The sequence below is a fragment of the Muntiacus reevesi genome, chromosome 12, assembly GCF_963930625.1.
Source record: "Muntiacus reevesi chromosome 12, mMunRee1.1, whole genome shotgun sequence".
In the NCBI taxonomy this organism is placed as follows: domain Eukaryota; kingdom Metazoa; phylum Chordata; class Mammalia; order Artiodactyla; family Cervidae; genus Muntiacus; species Muntiacus reevesi.
In genome coordinates, this window is record NC_089260.1 from 1,190,752 (window position 1) to 1,211,359 (window position 20,608).

The window sequence follows — 20,608 nt, forward strand, 5'->3', positions numbered from 1 at the left end:
CCCATTGGTTCAAGGGACAGAATATCATCCCCCTTCTAAGGCTTCTTTGTCTTCCTTCAACAGTTGACTAATGGGGAGTTTTCACGGTGTTGCTGTTGGCAGCCTCCGGCTGATCTAACATAGCATTACAGTCTGACACCGCCGGTCGCAGGCCGGGTGAAGCGGGAGCTCGGCACAGAACCTGCCCCCTCCATCTCTCCCATCGCAGCCCAGCGCACGGCTCGCCAGCTGGCCTCATGGCCAGCTATTTATGTGCTCCTAATTATTTTTCTTCCTGGAGTCTCTAGTTGCTGGATGAGGACAGCTTTTCCTATTTAGTAAGGGAGTGCCGGTCTGGCGGTCAGAGGGGGAGCCTGCACGTCGGGTCTCCTGGGTTCCCTTCCCCTCTGGGCTGCCGGCGCTCGCCGGCCCTCCTCTCGGCTCAGGCCGGTCCCTGTGTGCCTGCTTGGCAGCCTTCTCACTCGCTGTGAAATCAGCCTGTTCATTTCACAGCGGCCCTTCAGGGCACACGGCCAAAGCCTCCTCTTGTCCCCGCTCTTCTGTGCAGCGCAAGAGAGGGCAGGCCCGAGGTTATTTATTGATCATAAGCCCCACTTCAAAACTCGGGATAAGTCTCATGGGGAAGCAGAAAGAAACTGACGCTGATGGTCCTTGGGTTGTAGCTGTCACAGACATAAAGGGTGGCGAAACGAGGCCCTATTCCTTCACTCTTTTGGGGAGTGTCTCTCTTGATATCAGGCCATGAAGATGCTATTTTAGAAAGTTGTTGCCAAGACCTCATTAGGCAAGGATGACCTAGGAACTAGGAAGGGAGCCTACCGTCTAAATTTGGTTGTATCCCATTCAGATTTGTGTTCCAAGTTTTCCGGCCCTTGGGAGGTGAATGGTTTTAACTCTCCACCTATCTCTTCAAAAATTTTTACAAAGTACCTGGCCCTTTTCTTTCTTCTCATCAGATCTCCTGGGATTGAAGCCAGCTCCGAATAACGGGACCCATGGGAGTTTGAACCATCTCCTGCGTACCAATATCTTCAGACCGACTATGCCAGAGGAAGTCACCAGACCCAACTACCCAGGGATTATGTACCTTCAGTCTGATTTTGACCTGGGCTGTACCTGTGATGATAAGCTAGAGCCAAAGGTAGAAGTAATCTTTTTTGTTTATCATGGAAGAGCCTGTTGGGTGTAGAGCAGTGCTGTCCGACAGAACTTTCTCTGATGGTATGCGTGGTCTGTCTGCATCGTCCAAAATAGTAGTTACTAGCTACATAGCTTTCGAGCACTTGGAACTAAATTTTTAATTTCATTTAGTGGCTTGTGGCCACCATATTGGACAGCACAGGCGTAGATAATGAAGAGCAAAGAATAAAATTCATACTGTTCTGTGGAGTCACAATTCCTAACCAAACGTTTTTCTTTTTTTCAACCTGGATCACATGTCTACAGTCATGGTCCCAATAGGAAACAGATGGCCCATGCAGAAGAGGTTTTTCAAGGAGGCTTAAAGGGATTGTTTCAATCACATTTAATGAGAAGACTATTTACAAAGCTGGCAGGGTAGAGGGAAATCGAGGAGGGATGGTAAAGGCGCCTGGGGCTCCCAGGGTACCAATCTGGATTTCAGCAAGAAAGGGGAGGAATGGTTACCAGCACATGGAGAAAGAGGCCTGTAGGGGGGGACTGAAACTTGGTTGATGGGTGCAGTGAACACACAGCCTGGTAGAGAGGGAGCTGGGGGTGTAAACACGGCCTCGCCACGCCTGCTGGTGCCGCTCGCTGTTGGCGCCCAGCCAAAGGGCAGGCTTGCTCTTTGATGCGTCCCTAGACATCAGTCCCCCGGGCACAGGGCAGGGGAGGGAAGGGGGCAACAGGGTGGGGGGTGGGCGTGCACACAGGCGCTACCCCACACAGCGAGTTGGGACAGTTATTGAAACAAACACATGTCCAGTAATGATATTTTTCTCATGTGTAAAAATCAATTGTATTTCTAAATATAGCAACAGACAATTGGATAATGAAATTTTAAAACATTTACAATAGTGTTAAAAATATAAAATATCTAGGAATGCTGAAAACTAGAAAACAGATTGAGAGAAATTAAAGAAGACCTAAATAAATGAGAAGGGGACGACAGAGGATGAGACGCTTGGCTGGCATTACCAACTCAATGGACATGAATTTGAGTAAACTCCGGGAGTTGGTGATGGACAGGGAGGCCTGGTGTGCTGCAGTCCATGGGGTCGAAAAGAGTCAGACGCGACTGAACTGAACTGAACTGAAGTAAATGATCTGATACTCATCATTCATTGAAGGACTCAATATTGATGGCAGTTCTTCCTAAATTAATCTATAGATTCAAAGCAATCTCATTCAAAATCCCAGTGGATATTTTTCAGCTTTTTCTTTTGTACTGGAGTATAGCCGATAGTAATTTGCTTATTGAATTTTATATTGATCAATGACCTTTAAAGTTGCCAATCAGTACTCTTGACAGCAACATACAACCAGTGTTACCACACTGAGTTGATAGGCTTCCAACACAAAGCAAAGCAATCCACGGTTTTTGCATGTGTGGTTTTATTACAGGCAAATGTGTGATCTTTCCATTAGACCTGAGAAAAGTGGAAAAGAGTTTTCTTACTGGTCTTCCCTCCTCCCCCACCATTGTCTGCCTTCTAGGGTTCCTTGTTGCCTGGGAGACACAGTTTGGGAGGCCCACCGTGACAGCAAGTTTGCTTCATTTCCCTCCACCCGTGCTTATTTTCTTATATATGAGCTCATTATCTGTTTAAGTTTTCTTTCTTTTTTTTTTTAATGTGGAGCATTTTTAAAGTCTTTGTTGAATTTGTTTCAATACTGCTTCTGTTTTGTGTTTTGGTTTTTTGGCCTCAAGGCATATAGGATCCTAACTCCCCAACCAGGAGTTGAACCCTCAGCCCCTGCATTAGAAGGCTAAGTCTTAACAACTGTACTGCCAGGGGAGTCCTACATCCCCTTTAATGCCTCCTACTTTAGCTCCTGATGAGAACTCACAGCGCTAATTAAAGTAGGTAATTCTAAGACTTCAGCTGGAGGAGTTGAGTTGCCCAAGTCAACAGGAAATGGTCTTTGAAGTGAATTCCAGTTATATTTTTAGAGGCACCTATTAGATTTTGTTTTCTGAATTGCCTTTCCTCTGGGAAACAAGAAATATTTTGGTTCTTTTATCTTAAACTACTTTGGAGGGATTCTAGATCATCTTTATTTCCTCAATGGTTTTCTCCAAAAGACTGCTTTTCTTAAAAAAAAACAAAAAACCAGACATACAAAAAAGGTATAAAGATTAATAAGATGAATACTTCAATACAGACATCGTGAGAGAGAAGACGTTAAAGGTGGCATAGAAGCTCCGCATGACGCTGCCGCCCCAACCCCGCTTCCTTCCTGCCTCAGAGCTAATAACCGGCATCCTGTGCGGCCCTTAGTTGCCCGGGCGTGGCCGACTCTGTGTGACCCCGTGGGCTGCAGCCCTCCAGGCCCCTCCGTCCATGGCCTCTCCAGGCAGGAATGCTGCAGTGGGTTGCCACGCCCTTCTCCAGGGGATCTTCCCAACCCGGGGATCCAGCTCGAGTCCCCTGCATTAGGAGGTGGATTCTTCACCACCGAGCCCCCGAGGAAGCCGTGTAGTTGCCACGGAGGCCTCTGTGCTTTCACTCCATGCGGCATCTCAAACAACGTGTCAAGATACCTTTAGCATAGTTCCCTAAAATAACCTATAGTGTAGTTTTGAATATTTTATTTTTTATTAAAAAGATTTCTTTTGGCTGCTCCTCGAGGCATTCTGGATCCAATTCCCACACCAGGGATTGAACTGACAGCCCCTACACTGGAAGTATGGAGTCTTAGCCACTGGACCGCCAGGGAAGTCCCCTGGATGTTTTATATTTTTTATGTAAATACTGTTATAACATATGTATCCTGAATTTGTTGATCACTGTATTTTTAAGATTTTTTACAAATTAATTCATGAAGTTTTATCTCATTCATTTTTATTGCTAATATCAATAATTATTATAATGCATAATAGTACAACTACTGCATCATGATTTTATTCATTTTGCTACTTGAGGATGCTTGGTAATTTCCAACTGCTACAGCCTCCAGACAATACTGCTGTAGACATTACTGCAAATGTCTTTGTACACAGGCTAGAACGTCGGCAGGATCTACAGTGGGAAATGGAACTGTTGAGTCATGACAGTTTCAGGATTGCTGGGTCATTGCATTTCTACTTTAGAAAAGGCAATTTTACAAATTCGTTTGGGAATCACTTTAGTGTACCTAGAGATTAATCCAAACTTTTGAGGCAATATTAGAGTTAATTTATATATATGTGCCCTAATCCTCATCATCGACATGGAAGGCTGGTCCCATGATTATCCATGGTTTTAGGAAAAGGAAGCAAAGTCATGAAGAGATTAAATAGCATGTCAACACTATAGATGGCTGAGAAGTAGAGCCTCAGTGTCAATTTGAGATAAAGTAGTAACACTTTATACAGTGTGTGATATTGGTGAAGCTTAGGATCCTATTTTGAATTTAGCTGGGTACTGAATAGAGAGAAGGGAGCTGGAAAGAAAGACCATTTCTGATCTGTTTTCTTTCCCCTTTTCTTTGTTTGTTTTTTATTTTCACACATGAAGAACAAATTGGATGAACTCAACAAACGCCTCCATATCAAAGAGTCCACAGAAGGTAAGGAGCTGACGGAAAGAAGAACCAGATAAGTTTTGTTTCTAGTTTTCAAAAACTGAAGACTTATTTACTTCATAGTGTAAGCACAATGTTTTCTTAAAATTTGAATTGGGATTGCAGAATAACCTTTATGCAATCTGGCAAAGGGTATTGGTTTTTTCTCTGTATACAAGATGCCAGCTGTGTAATAGAAAAGTTCTATTACCTTTTTTTCCCTCAACAGCTTTTAACCCTCTGAAAAACAGACATGCTGTTGTGTATCTGATGGGTTATAAGTTAAGGGCTGAGGGGACTTCAGATGAAGGGGATGGAAGTCACCATTCATAGTGGTAACAGCGGGTTACCCTGCTGAAGCTTCCCCACCTGGAGAGTCGGTGTGTATGTCAGGGGGAGGGACGCCTCCCCCTCGGGAGGAACTGCTAGAACTCTCTCCCAAGAGGGTCTCGGGCCCTAACTCACCCTCCTCTTGTTCTGCATTCCACTGTAACACGCCTGGCTTAGTCAGCTTCTGCAAGCTTGTGATGAGAAAAGAAAGCCTCAGCGGTTTGTGCATTTCTCAGTCCAGGATGCTGACTGTTGGCCAAGTGCTCCCTGCCCCACGGGCACTTTCCTTTAGAGTCTGGTGTGAAGGAGCTGGCCTGGTCCGAGTGTGCCCTTCTCGGGGTGGAGCCAGGAAATGGGGCTCTGCGTCTGCTCTGCTTTGTTCGACGCCTTAGCCGGCTGTGAGCATCTCATGGTCTTCTCTCTCCTTGCGGTCATTCTGCACAGCAATGTGCATCCTGACACCTCTCAGGTCTCGGCTGCCCCATCTGCAGGACTGAGTCTGCATCCTGGGCAGAGGGACCAGAGCTGAGGGCAGAGAGTGTGTGCCCCTACGTCCTGCTGACATCCTGGTGCAGGATCGAGTCACGTGTCCATCCCGGGGTTTCTGGCTGGGTTCGGAGCTTCTGCTTGGATGAGGCATTTCTCACTTCCATTTCAAGTTGACTGGGGCCAGCAGGGCACGTGAAGCCCGTGGAGGAAAGATGTACATTCTCTCCACAAGGACGCCGTCCTCCACGTTCCTTGGCAGTGGGTGGAAGCACATAATCCTTTACACAAGAGCAGTAAATAATTAGGGGCAGTAATGTGATCTACCACACAGGCTCTCCCTTCTGATTTTGAAATCCCAGGAAAATAAGAAGAAATTAGAAGGAGAGGGGAAGGCTCCTAGGCAGGTTACTGCAGCAGAGGCGACAGCGTCTTCTAACAGCAAGGGCATGACTGAAAGTGTGTGAAAAAGAAGGCTGAACTCAAGCACAGCTGCCCAGGTCATGCAGTCAAGACGCACATAGTCAAACTCTCTTGAGAGTGTTACTTGAGTTATTAGCTGACATATGGTTCTGTTTATCACATGTGCCGTCTTCAATCTGATTAAGTAAAGGTTGAGGAAACCTGCAGAAGATTTTATTTCCTTGACTTATTTTCCCTCTTTATAAGGATCTTCATCTTTGTCCCTCTTCCCTTCCTGCATACCCACCCTCCTGCTTCTCTCTTTGATGATGGAACACACAGACTCTTTGACATGTCATTGGATAAACATGGCTTTAGAGACAGGACTTGGTTGATGGAAGGTACACAAATCCTTCACAAACTTTAGAAGTGATTCAAAATATTTGACATCAAATCTAGTGGACGATGGTGTCATATTTGGAAAAATTGTAATACTGCCAGGATCAAGAACCCGCCTGCCAATGCAGGAGATGTAAGAGATGCAGATTCAATCCCTGGGTCAGGAAGATCCCCTGGAGGAGGGCATGACAACCCACTCCAGGATTCTTGCCTGGAGAATCCCATGGACAGAGGAGCCTGGTGGGTTACAGTCCATGGGGTCGCAAAGAGTCAGACACGACTAAATGAATTCGCACACACGCACACCACGATCGAGGAGTATAGTCTCATGATTTGAGTTTTTCAAACATTCAATTGGCAAGGCGGAGAAATATGACTGAAATGTTTCTTTTCTGAAAGTCACTAATGAAATAGTTAATTATGATAGCTTTGAAGGGATGCTCATGATTTTCTGATTCAAGCTCTGGCTCTTCATGGTCCTAAAACATTTCCAGCTGGGAAAAAAAATCTTTCACTTTGTTTTCTGGTGGCAGTGTGCTCTTGGGACGAAACCAGCCCCACGCTCGGCACAAAGAGTGGCCTCACCCTGCTGAGCATGGGAGGAGGAGGCGTCTTCTGGCGAACCGCTGGCTCAGGGCGGCCGGAGCTAGGCCTGGCGACCCCATCTTTCCTTTGCTCTGCTCACGGTTGAATACGTCTCATTTCCCGATGAGTTCACATCACTGAGGCTTAAAGTCTTTACTCTTTCATGGCCATGGACCCTCATGAGTCTTTGTTAAGCACCTGCCCTGAGCTGGGGGTTGATTTCGCTGAGACGTCTGGTTCTGTCAGCCGTCTCACAGCCAGTTCCAACACGTGACCTCACGACAGTGACGTGAGATGTTAGAGGGAGGCCATGGTAGCACATCTCCTTGGTTTGCTCGTGGCTCTCTCGTTTTCTTTTTAGTTTTGCTTTTGGCTGTGCTTCCTCATTGCTGCAGGGCGTTTCTCTATAGTGCTGAGCGGGGCTCCTCTAACTGAGGGGCTGGGCTCCTCCCTGCAGCGGCTCCCCCTGGTGCAGAGCTGGGGCTCTGGGTGGGTGGGCGTCAGCAGTCGTGGCTCCCGGCTCTGGAGCCCAGGATCCATAGCTGTGGCACACGGGCTGAGTTGCTCTGCAGCATGTAGGAATCCCAGACCAGGGATCGAACCCATGTCTCCAGCATTAGCAGGTGAATTCTTTGCCACCGAGCCACTGGGAAAGCCCTGGGACAGCCTCTGATGATGCAAGGGAGTCTGTATTTATTTTTATTACAACTAACGGCTTAATATCAATAGACTTTTTTGGTAAAGTCTGAGTTTATATAGCACTGTTTGCTGTGCATGCATACTAATGGCTGTTGGCAGTTGCCAATAACTGGAGTGATATAAGAGAGGTACTAAAACCATTACATGAAATAAAATAACTACATGTCACTGTCTTATTCGGTGCCTGTTGAAGTTCTACAAAGCGTGTAAGCCGCAGCGTCCTCCCTCCTGTCTGCCTCTCTCCGTCTCTGGGTGTTGCCTCCGTAAGGGCCCTGTCTCGCTCGTGGCTTCGGCTGCAGAGCGCCGCTGTCTTGGCCTGCGCTCCTTCGGCCGCTGCGGTGCGCCCCGGCTCGCAGGCCTGGCCCCTGGGAAGTCACCATGCCTGTCCTGCTGCAGGGCAGCCTCGGGGTTCCAGTGCTGTGCGCCCTGTGCTCAGAGGGACCACGTCCCCTTTCCGCACGTCTCTGAACATGTTCTGAGGCTTGTCAACCATTCTTTAGACCTAAAGCTCTATACAAATATAAAGTTGTGTTATTTTCCTGTCTAGTTTTTCAAAAATACACAAGAAGGTAGCTGCTTCTTTCAGAATAAATCATGTGCCCTGAACATACATTTGTACCAAACACATCTGTAAAAGCTGTGCATTCCAGTAGTGAAACAACTCAGGGTAAATTCAAGGTAACAGAAGAATGGTGTATTTAATTAATGTTAGGCTATGTTTTATCACCAACTCAATGGACATGAATTTGAGCAAACTCCAGGAGATGGTGAAGGACAGGGAGGCCTGGCGTGCTGCAGTCCATGGAGTTGCAAAGAGTTGGACATGACTCAGTGACAGAACAACAATGATAAATGTTTTATTATAAATACTATATTTACAGAATCAAGTCCTTTACTAAAATGAAGGGAAGAACAATATAATCTTCAAAAATTATGATCTAAACTGCTTTCTAAAGCCCTAATATTTCTACATTTGTAATGAATCCCAGATCTTAGTTGCATGGCTGCTATCACCAACTCAATGGACATGAATTTGAGCAAACTCCAGGAGATGGTGAAGGACAGGGAGGCCTGGCGTGCTGCAGTCCATGGAGTTGCAAAGAGCTGGACATGACTCAGTGACAGAACAACAATGATAAATGTTTTATTATAAATACTAAATTTACAGAATCAAGTCCTTTACTAAAATGAAGGGAAGAACAATAAAAAATTATGATCTAAACTGCTTTCTAAAGCCCTAATATTTCTACATTTGTAATGAATCCCAGATCTTAGTTGCATGGCTGCTATTTCTACATCAGATGTATTTAATGTCTTGGCAAACTTACTGAATTTTCATTTTGAAATCCGTTGAATGGATGGATGGATGAATGAATGAGATGGGGATGCTTAAATTTCTCATAGCAAGCATTTCTGGACCTGGAGCCGGGTGGAAGTTTCACTGTAAATAACTGCACTGTTTATTTTCACCTTAGTCTTTTCTCTGTTTACATTACTAAACCATGTTTTATATTTGCTTAGTCAGATTGGCATTCACATACCTTTGTGAGAAAAAGGTAAAAATGATTGTAACACCCACGTTTGGCTCCTTATCATACCCTATGAGAAATTAGCTTGGTTAGAAAAATGACTTAACCAACTAGTGATTCTTGTCAATTTAAAGCAGAGTCCTGAACAACTAGAGATGGACACTCTGTAGCTCTTTTCAATTATGAAATGCTTCTCACTTTTGTTATTTTACTGGAGATGTCAGTATTGCTAAAGAAAGGAGGAAATATACTTGTGTTTCTGTGTATGTATCCTCGTGTGTGTTTTGCAGAGGACTTAGAAGAACTCAATACATAGCATAATTGTCGATGATTTATAGTAGGATTCAAGATGAACTGGGTGAGACAGTGAATTTTTTTTAACTTTCTCTTTTGTATTGCGGTATAGCCAATTAACAAAGAGCGTTGTGATAGTTTCAGGTAAATAGGGAAGGGACTCAGCCATGTATATACATGTATCCATTCTCCTCTAAACGCCCCTCCCATCCAGGCTGACGGAGCAGAGTTCCTTGTGCTATACCTAAGTCCTTGTTGGTTATCCACTTTACACATAGCAGTGTGTACATGCCCATCCCAAACCCCCTAACTATTCCTTCCCCCATCCTTCCCCCAGGCAACCATGTTTGTTCTCTAAGTCTGTTTCTGTTTTGTAAGTTCATTTGTATTATTTCTTTTAGAACTCTGCATATAAAGGATGTCATATGATATTTCTCCTTCTCCAAACACTGAATTTTAATGACCTTTACCTATCAGTATTCCTTGCTGATATTGAAAATTTACTAAATCTGTTGTTGATGTTGTTCAATCGCTAAACCCTGTCCGACTCCTTGCGATCCCATGGACTGCAGCACGCCAGTCGTCCCTGTCCCTTTCCATCTCCCAGGTTTTGCATGTCTATTGAGTCAGTGATGCCATCCAGCCGTCTCATCCTCTGTCGTCCCCTTCTCCTCCTGCCCTCAGTCTTTCCCACATCAAGGTCTTTCCAATGAGTTGGCTCTTCACATCAGGTGGCCTAAGCATTGGAGGCTCAGCTTCAGCATCAGTCCTTCCAGTGAATATTTAGGGTTGACTTCCTTTACGATGCACTAGTTTGATCTCCTTGCTGTCCAAGGGACTCTCAAGAGTCTTCTCCAACACCACAGTTCAAAAGCATCAATTCTTTGTCACTCAGCCTTCTTTATGGTCCAACTCTCACATCTGTACATGACTACTGGAAAAACTATAGCTTTGACTGTACGGACCTTCGTCAACAAAGTGATGTCTCTGCATTTCAATAGTCTGTCTAGGTTGGTCATAGTTTTCCTTCCAAGGAGCAAGTGTCTTCTAATTTCATGGTTACAGTCACCGTCCACAGTGATTTTCAGTCTGTTCACTCAGTCATGTCTGACTCTTTGGGACCCCATGGACTACAGCATGCCAGGCCTCCCTGTCCATCACCATCTCCTGGAGTTTACTCAAACTCATGTCCATTGAGTTGGTGATACCATCCAACCATCTCATCCTCTGTCCTCCCCTTCTTCTCCTGCCTTCAATCTTTCCCAGCATCAGGGTCTTTTCCAATGAGTCAGCTCTTCGCATCAGGTGGCCAAAGTATTGGAGTTTCAGCTTCAGCATCAGTCCTTCCAATGAATATTCAGGACTGACTTCCTTTAGGATGGACTGGTTGGATCTCTTTGCGGTCCAAGGGACTCTCAAGAGTCTTCTCCAACACCACAGTTCAAAAGCATCAATTCTTTGGCGCTCATTTTTCTTTATAGTCCAACTCTCACATCCATACATGACTACTGGAAAAACCATAGCCTTGACTAGACAGACTTGTGTTGGCAAAGTAATGTCTCTGCTTTTTAATATGCTGTCTAGGTTGGTCATAACTTTTCTTCCAAGGAGTAAGCATCTTTTAATTTCATGCTGCAGTCACCATCTGCAATGATTTTGGAGCCCCCCAAAATAAAGTCTCTCTGTTTCCACTGTTTCCCCATCTATTTGCCATGAAGTGATGGGACTGGATGCCATGATCTTAGTTTTCTGAGTGTTCAGTTTTAAGCCAACTTTTTCACTCTCCTGTTTCACTTTCATCAAGAGGCTCGTGAGTTCTTCGTTTTCTGCCATAAATGTGGTGTCATCTGCATATCTGAAGCTGTTGATATTTCTCTTGGCAGTCTTGATTCCCACTTGTAATTCATCCATGCCAGCATTTCACATGATGTACTGTGCATATAAGTTAAACAAGCAAAGTGACAGTATACAGCCTTGTCATACTGCTTTACCAATTTTGAACCAATCTGTTGTTCGATGTCTGGTTCTAACTGTTGCTTCTTGACCTGAATACAGGTTTCTCAGGAGACAGGTAAAGTGGTCTGGTATTTCCATCTCTTTAAGAATCTTCCAGTTTGTTGTGATCCACACAGTCAAAGGCTTTAGTATAGTCAGTAAATCAGAAGTAGAAGTCTTTATGGAATTCCCTTGCTTTTTCTATAATCTAACAAATGTTGGCAATTTGATCTCTGGTTCCTCTGCCTCTTCTAAATCCAGCTTGAACATCTGGAAGTTCTTGGTTCACATCTTGCCAAAGCCCACCTTGAAGGATTTCATAGCCAACCTTGCTATGAATGCAACCATAGAGTAGTTTGAACATTCTTTGGCATTGCCCTTCTTTGAGACTGGAATGAAAACTGACTTTTTGCAGTCCTGTGACCACTGCTGAGTTTTCCAAATTTGCTGGCATATTGAATGCAGCACTTTAATGGCATCATCTTTTAGGATTTGAGATAGATTAGCTGGAATTCCATTACCTCCACTAGCTTTGTTCGTAGTGATGCTTCCTAAGGCCTACTTGGCTTCACACTCCAGAATGGCTGGCTCTAGGTGAGTGACCACACCATCATGGTTATCCAGATCATTAAGACCTTTTTTATACAGTTCTCCTGGGTATTCTTGACACCTCTTCTTAATCTCTTCTGCTTCTGTTAGGTCCTTACCATTTCTGTTCTTTATCATGCCCATTCTGACATGAAATGTTCCCTTGATCTCTCAAGTTTTCTTGAAGAGATCTCTAGTCTTTCCCACTCTGTTGTTTTCCTCTATTTCTTTGCATTGTTCACTTAAGAAGGCTTCCTTATCTCTCATTGCTATTCTCTGGAACTCTGCATTCAGTTGGGTCTGTCTTTCCCTTTCTCCCTTGCCTTTCGGTATCTGTAGAGCCTCCTCAGACAGCCATTTTGCCTTCCTGTGTTTCTTTTTCTCTGGAATGGTTTTGGTTACTGCCTCCTGTACAATGTTACAAACCTCCATCCATAGTTCTTCAGGCACTCTGTCTACCAGATTTAATCCCTTAAATCTATTCATCATCTCCACTGTATAATCATAAGGGATTTGGTGTAGGTCATACCAGAATGGCCTAGTGAGTTTTCCTTACTTTCTTCAATTTAAGCCTGAATTTATCAAATGTCCTTTACTAAATGACTATACTACAACTACACTGGATCAAGACACAGCGAGGTGCTTGACATATTTTCTCGTAAAGAATGCAACATCTCAGAGAGCTATGAGGCTCTGGGAGGTTAAGTTAGAGAATCACAAAGCTATGAAGAGTGAGATGAGATCTGGCTCCAGTTCTATAGGACACTAAAGCCTCTGTGCTTCCCTCTGTAAATGCTTCTTATTTTAAGGGTTGGAATAAAGAGAGAGTGTTTGGAGAGAATCTCAGTGCATAGCAGGATCTGGAAGTTGTTTCTGAAGCAGTAGATACTTGGATACAAACTTCTGGTCATATGAGCCTCTCAGAAGGCATGACTCAGGCCGAGCTCCTGCCCAGAGTAAGTGGGCCTTCCACTCATTGCGCTCTCCGTTAGAATAACCCAGCAGGCGGCATCCGCCTAGAGACTGTCCAAAAAGCTGGGAGAAAAGTCCTGGGCCGGGGTGGAGACCTGGATTCTGGGTGCTGTTGCGTAGCTGAATTATCTCACACAAATCATGAATCCTCAGCTCCTACATCAGCAAGATGAAGGTGACACTGGTCTGCCCAGTCTGTCTCTTGGGGTTATATTAGACGACTCATACGTAGAAATTCAGGTCTTAAAAGTCATAAAGAACAATATTTTGTTTTCAAATAAAACAATCATTTATTTATCCAGGTCGATATTTGGCAATGATGGAGGTAGAGAAACAATGGTAAACAAAACCAATAAAAGCCCTGTCCTCATTAAGTTATGATGATCTTATTGTGAGGTTTAGCCTGGTGCTAAGTTACGACAGTGTTTTAAAGGCCGAGGTAAGGAAGAACAGGACACCAACAGAGACGTCCAGTCTGATCCCAGGAGCGGTTGACTCAGCAGTAAATGATAGTGGACACTCACAGGCAAAGGAGGAGAAAGGAGGTAGGAAAAGCAGAGACCTGGGGCAGAGAGTCTGTGGTAAAATGTAAGAGCATATTATTGTGGGAGTGAATGTTTTAAAACACAAACAGAAAAAGGGGAGATTTTCATGTGGCTCTCGAGTCAGCCAGCTAATCTATGGGAATATGGGTCAGAAAGCTGAAGAGGGAAAAGAAATACACACTCCAGTCTGGACAAGCAAACGCTGGAAGACAAAAAAAGCGGGCTGGGGAAGTCCACACCACTTAAAAAGATTCGCCTCCCAGTACTTGCCAGATGTGGTATCTGGAGGGGAACTGCGGCATGTCCCAAGAATTCCAGACACTATTGTAAACAGGGACCTGGGCTGTGGAATGGAGGCTCCGTCTGGAATCTCATGGAGTAGGAACCCAGCCTGGGAAGACAAAAGTTATGCTAGATCCGTGTCACAAAGTCACGAGGAACGTATTTCAAAACTAGAAGTTCATCTCCAGGGTGTCTGGTCTCAGGACAGAGCCCTATGTGCACAAAGACTGAACTCCAAGTACACTCTGTGGCTCCCCCAACAAGGGGCTTTCTGCTGCCCAGAAAGGCCGTGAGTGGCTTGTCTAAGGTGTCGCTGGAGTAGCAGAGTCAGGCAGTGACCAAGAACCTGTGACTCTGATACCCTGATGAACCGCAAAGTGTCAGTCACTCGGTCATGTCTGACTCTTTGCGACCCCATGGACAGTAACCCTCCAGGCTCCTCTGTCCATGGAATTATGCAGGCAGGAATACTGGAGGGGGTAGCCATGCCCTCCTCCAGGGAATCTTCACGAGCCAGGGATCGAACCCCGGTCTCCTGCATTATAGGCAGACTCTAACACTGAACCACCAGGGAAGCCCTGATAAACCCAAAAAGGGAAATCTAAATTTTGATTCTGGGCCTTAAAATGTTTCTTACTGCAAAGATGATTTCACCTCTTATGCTTCAGGAAGACTCAAGTAGATTCTTTCAGTCATTGGGGAGCTCGTGGGCTCTTAGGAGACTGTCAAAGCTACTACTTTTTCTTTTTTTTTTTTTTTTTGCTTCATATCATATATGATCAGTTAACCACTGGGAAAAGTGAGTCAGATAATGATATATTTGTGCTCCATGTGCCAAAAACTCCAGTAGTACATATCTTGGGAGCTAGGAAGCCCACATTTCTGAAGAAAATCGAGTCTGTACATATAGAGCAAAAGCACAAGCGGAGATGGAGAAGCTTAACTAGAGAAACGTTTCAGGAGAAGGGGACTCTTCGGACGCCTCTCCCCTCCTGGCCCCTTCCTCCCGCTCCTCCCCTTGTCTTTTCCGTGAGAGCTGAACAAAGTGACCATTTTATCTGTCATCCCCTTTTGAGGGTGAGAAGGGGGATTATGCCAGGGCATAGGCATAAATGGGATGTGGGTTCACTGTGTCTTAGCTTCCTAAGTTCCATAAGGACTGCACTGATGCCCTCACCCCCATCTGTGGCAGGTACCATTCTCTATGTTCCTACTCCACCATGTCAGTATCTCTGCTAGAGTGGGTACCAGGCTGCATTATGTCAGTATCTCTGCTAGAGTGGGTACTGGACTGCATTTCAGTTATTAATGCCAGGCTTCTGTCTCCCACTGAACTGTGAGCTTCCAGTCTTGTCCGGAGAATCTCATGGACAGAGGAGCCTGGCGGGCTGCAGTCCATGGGGTCACACAGAGTTGGACACGACTGAATGACTTAGCAGGCACACACGATTTATCTCTATTCCATAACCCAAGATCTGACACACATTTTGACAAGGGAGGATGTATTGACAACACGTTTGAAGGGAGACAAGTAACAGGATTGGTGGAAAAGTTATTCCCAGTGGAAAGAAAAGGCGTCACATATATCATAGCGCAGGGTTGCTGACAGTGATTATGGGCAGTTCTGCAAATCAGTCAACTTTCATGGAATGGAGGGATGACAAGAAGTAAGGAGGAACCAGAGTTGGTGGAGTCTACAGATTGTCCAAGACTGTTGACTGATGGCTGCTCTAAAGAGGGGCGGTGCGTGAAGGAACACAGCTGCTGTTTTGCTGTCCTCCTTAACGGGACGGACTGGATAATCCACCAGGTTTGCATTTGAGCTTGGAGGAATGTGTTGGGTAAGCATGAAAACTTGAATGATAAAAAGAGAATAGCTTCTCAAAGAATCTTGATACTTCTGCTTCCAGCTGAAACCAGGAAATTCAGAGGCAGCAAAAATGAAATCAAGGAAAACGTTAATGGAAATTTTGAACCTAGAAAAGGTTTGGTTTGAGTTTTGAAGGACAGTCTGACCTGGTTAATAACTGCTCCCAAGTACTACTGTTACGATTTGCAGGCTTTTTATGTGTTTGTTATGCATTTCATTTATATAATATTTAGCCTATTGTTTTCTAATTCTTAGGGGTGGGTCCCTAAATTCGGCAGTTTAACCAAGGCTTCTACATTTACTGCAATGCTGACGAAGCCCAACTACCCAGAGCAGGCTTGTGCTGTAACAGTGTGGGCTGTTTTGCCTCAAATCAGCAGTTCTACTTGGGAGGGTCATGCAAAGTAATCTACAGAGTTTTCTCTGTTACTTGCGTAGAATGGTAATACTTTAATTAAAGCAACATGTATACATAATTTAATAAGTGATTGCCAGAAATGATTTTCTCTAATAGAAATCATACCAAATTTTTTTTTTTGGTCATCACTTAGGGAACTGTGAATTGCCGAAGCCTAGGTCGCTAACTATTTCGATCTGTAGAACCTCAATTTTTAAGAGTCCATGGCCATTCTGACTTTGGCCTATTTAAAATGGGCAGATCAAGCTTGAGGCATTTATTGTGGGTATGGAATGAAGGTTTGCCCACTCATGTCCCCTCTCTTCTTAGAAGATGAAGGTTTCAAACCTTTATTTCTTCCTAAGAGGAATCTGTATTCTGGGGTCTTAACTGAGTTCTTTGCTAACTGCCAACCTTCGTTTTGTACTCAAAGGACCCTCTTGAACGCCACTTATTTTATCTATACATGTTCCTTTAAGTTCTTACCTAAAGGGTTTTCCTATGTGTCACAAAGCTACTTACTTTAAACGCTCATTACTGCTCACTTTTTATGCTGAAATAATGCGTATTTGAGTTGCAGTTTACAAATAATGATCAAAGAGTGCCTTTCTCTTAATTAAATTGCTGGTTAATTTGATGAGCCTTTCAGGGTCAAAGGAATTAATTCTATAAAAATCCAACTGTCTTGACTTCCCATTCAGCTGAATCATTCCACAGTTTACTATGTTTCTTTCCCATGTGGATTAAAATTCTTTACAACTGGAAAATAATTATTAAAATAAATATGGCATTTGCATTACAGTTTTGATGACTGGAAGCCTTGACCCATGCTTAGGTGATCAAATAAACCACCAAAGTGTTAGGAACACTAACCTGAATAAATTAAGGAGAAGGAACTACATTATTAATAAGTAAGCAAGCAAATGTTGGACAACTTGACTCTCTTCCAAAGAGTCTTTAACATTTGATGTACATTGTAATCTGTATTTAAGACATTATTTTTTCTTTCCTAGAGAGACATCTCCTCTATGGACGGCCTGCTGTACTCTATCGGACTAGATATGATATCTTATATCACACTGACTTTGAAAGCGGTTATAGTGAAATATTTCTAATGCCACTCTGGACATCATACACTGTTTCCAAACAGGTCATTGAGAAAATTGGGTTTCATGTTCTTCATGTCATTACGCTCCATGCCTTAATAGAATGATTGTTGGCGGAACAGAATTTTTTCTTAGAAGAGACTTTAATTTTTCCTGATGAAAGAAATCCTACATAGGATCTATTGTAAAATATTTTGAATTAGGCTTTCTGCCATGTTCTAATAACTTCACGGTAATATGTGAGATAGCATAGCATACTAATTCTGTTAGTTTCTTTTACTCTGCTTGTCATGGCCCAGTAGTTTCAGAAGCTATCAAGATTTGGCTGTGTGTTTTAATATACTTTATTAGAGCAGTTTTAGGTTCACAGCAAAATTGAATGGAAAGGACAGAGATTTCCCATATATCCACGGCTCCACACATCACAGCCTGACCCCACTAACATCTTGTTTTCTTTTGTTTTGTTAACGAAGGTTTGTTTTATGTTGGGGTTTCAGTTTTGGTAAAGATGAGATAGTTCAGTTTATATCAGAAATTAGAAAAATTTATTAGCAGTCAAGATATGTTTCTAATTTCTGAATACAAAGGACTACTTGAATACAAAGGACTACTTCAGCTGCCCCAAACATAACTACTTGTTAATTTGTACTCGGGCATAAGCAATACATAAAGTTATTTCTTTTAAATAGGAGATACGTCTATATTATTTCTCAGAATATTATTTTTTAAGCTGTCTTCTGTGGAATCTCATTCATTATGTCAACAGTGAGATTTCTGCCTTCCATATTATTGTTTTACCCAAGACTGATAAAGAGAGTTCTGCTAGTAGGAAAAAAAGAGTTTGAAAATTACTAGCTTAGTGCATTTAAAAGTGAGGTCTTTTTATTTTTTTAAGAGTATATTTTACTTTTTTGGCCAAGTGGCACATGGGCTCTTAGTTCCCTGACCAGGCATTGAACCCCCCCCCCACCCCGAGTTAGAAGTACGGCGTCTTAGCCACTGGACTGCCAAGGAAGTCCTCTCTTGTTTGTTTATTTTAAAGAGAGACTATCAGAATATGAGCTATAGTAAAAGCTGATGGGGCTTTGATTTGGGCTGTGTGGAACCGGGCAGTCTGGCTTCAGTGTCTCCCCGCTGGTTTGGTACTGTCTCTCCCACGGCTTTGCTGATGACTCTGACTCACCATTCAGGCTGAGGTCTCTGGCATCGCTGAGCACCTGACCAACTGCGTCCGGCCTGATGTCCGCGTTTCTCCGAGTTTCAGTCAGAGCTGTTTGGCCTACAGAAATGATAAACAGATGTCCTATGGATTCCTCTTTCCTCCTTGTAAGTTACAGAAGACCAGGATCTAACCATTCTAGAGGGGTGTTATTCTGCGGAGTCTGGCGTGTGCAACTTGGTATTTAGGATTTCAGTGGTTTTTAGAGGGGTGCTCAAAAGGCTGAGGAGATGAACTTCTCTGGGAACCTTCCAAAAGCAGCCAGAAAAGAAACCAGCTTTCACAAATCCTATTCCCAGGGAGTTCTAAAGTGCAAGGGAACATTCACTGTGTCTCCTGACATCATTAAATGAGAATCTAAAAGTGAAATGGGAAATTAATGAGACATTAATCTTTTAAATAATACTATAGATGTGATCTCCTAAGAATACATGAAGCCCTTTAATTATCTCTCATTACCTTGATGGCATTTTTTAAAGTCCAAATTACACTGGTAAAGTCAAGGAACTCTTTTACATAATACTTAGTAGACCCAAGATTAGGTTGGAAGCAAAAGAACATAAAAATTTTATTTAAGGAGAAGGATTGAGTGAAGAAGAGAGGTGGAGTGGGAAGAGAAGTAGGCAATGGCACATAGAGGGGATAAGTGGGAATGAAAGAGTCGGTCCAGTCACTGCATGCCGTTTGGGTCATTTTATAAGATTACTTTTATTGATGTCGATTTTAGTGTGTAATAGACACTATTTGTTTTCCTAATGTTTAGATCTGAGCTCGTCCCCAGAAGCTAAATATGATGCATTCCTTGTAACCAATATGGTTCCAATGTATCCTGCTTTTAAACGTAAGTCCAATATTTACCTAGTAGATTATTATTTGTGGAAATAAATGTTTCTAAATTTATCACTTACCTTTGCTACCTCTAGATTCATTTTAATAATAATAATACCTTTCATGTGTTTAGCCTTTATAATTTTCAACAATCTTTAATGTAATGTAATTCTCTACTGCTAATCCAAATTATGAATCTGTGAGGGAGCTTGGTGATTTTTATTTTTATTTTTGGTGATTTTTATTTATCCCTTGTTTATAATCAAATTAAAGTCACAAGAAGTGACTCTAGTCATGAATGGTAGAAGCTGAGCTAAACCAAGTTTGTGCTTCTAATCGGTTGTTCTTCCCATTTCAGTGCTCACTCTATCAGTGGTTTCAAGAGTCTTTGTATTTTGGATGCTACCTAACATTTAACAGCATCTGTATTTATTTACTGAATGTTACAGTAAAAGCCACGAACAGCCCTTCCTTTAGGGGAATGGTGATGATGTATTCTGAATATTGATCCTGAAACCTAGCAAGACCTTAATGAGTCTTCTGAATCATCAGAGTATAAATTCAGTTGGTTTTAGGGCTAAGTAAATTATATACACTCATAATCTCTTTCTATATGATATAAATATTTGTGGGTGATAGTGATGAAATGAATGGTATAATCATGGTGAGCTCTGGCTCCCAAAATGAGTTCTGGTCCCTGGAGTGTGACCACTGCCTATGTGATCACAGAAATGCCATTTAGCCTCTCATTTGTAAAATTATAAGATTTGAATGCATGACTTCTATGGCTTATATGTATTTGTAACTTAATTGTCCAGTGAACAAAATAATCCATTTTCTATTTCTGATTAACAAAGAATTTATTCATTTGCCCTTCCATCCATCCATCTATCCATTCATTTTCCTTCCACCCACCCACCCATCCATCCATCTTCCTTCCATCTACCGTGCATGCATCCATCCATCCACCCATCCATGTATTCAAAGATAGAGAAGGCATTATGGAGTAGACTTGATCTCCCTTTATTTCATTTATAGCAAGCAGACCTTGATGCTTCTAGGAAAGGTGGGAAAAGGAAACATTTCTACATAATTTCACTTAGTAAAGGAGCATTGAGCTGTGTTACATGACTCTCAGGACTAAAATAAAATGTCAAAACTGAAACATGAGATGGTGAAGTGTCATCTACAGGGCCATGCCTCCTCAACTTGACATCGGTAAAATGGCCAAATGGTTTAGAGGAAAAAAAATGTTTATTTGTTGTCCTCAGTTAGTAAATAAGGGCTTATTCAAAGGTAGACTCTGTTGCATATGAGTGAAAATTTAAAGTATGCTTTAAGAGGAGGTTTCCTG

At 43.0% G+C, this 20,608-nt stretch overlaps 1 protein-coding gene across 7 annotated transcripts in view; it reads left to right on the top strand.

Annotated features, from left to right (window-relative positions):
- Positions 1 to 20,608, top strand: part of ENPP2 (ectonucleotide pyrophosphatase/phosphodiesterase 2) — a 131,511-nt gene that overhangs the window by 97,754 nt on the left and 13,149 nt on the right. For 4 of the 7 annotated variants that reach the window (XM_065903044.1, XM_065903047.1, XM_065903046.1 and 1 more), the window contains exons 18-23: positions 957 to 1,141; positions 4,683 to 4,734; positions 15,745 to 15,819; positions 17,115 to 17,251; positions 18,398 to 18,533; positions 19,190 to 19,267. In XM_065903044.1, the coding sequence (XP_065759116.1) occupies positions 957 to 1,141; positions 4,683 to 4,734; positions 15,745 to 15,819; positions 17,115 to 17,251; positions 18,398 to 18,533; positions 19,190 to 19,267 (663 nt within the window). The remainder of the gene's footprint in view (positions 1 to 956; positions 1,142 to 4,682; positions 4,735 to 15,744; positions 15,820 to 17,114; positions 17,252 to 18,397; positions 18,534 to 19,189; positions 19,268 to 20,608) is intronic. The other 3 variants (XM_065903049.1, XM_065903051.1, XM_065903050.1) reach the window with 1 other exon arrangement.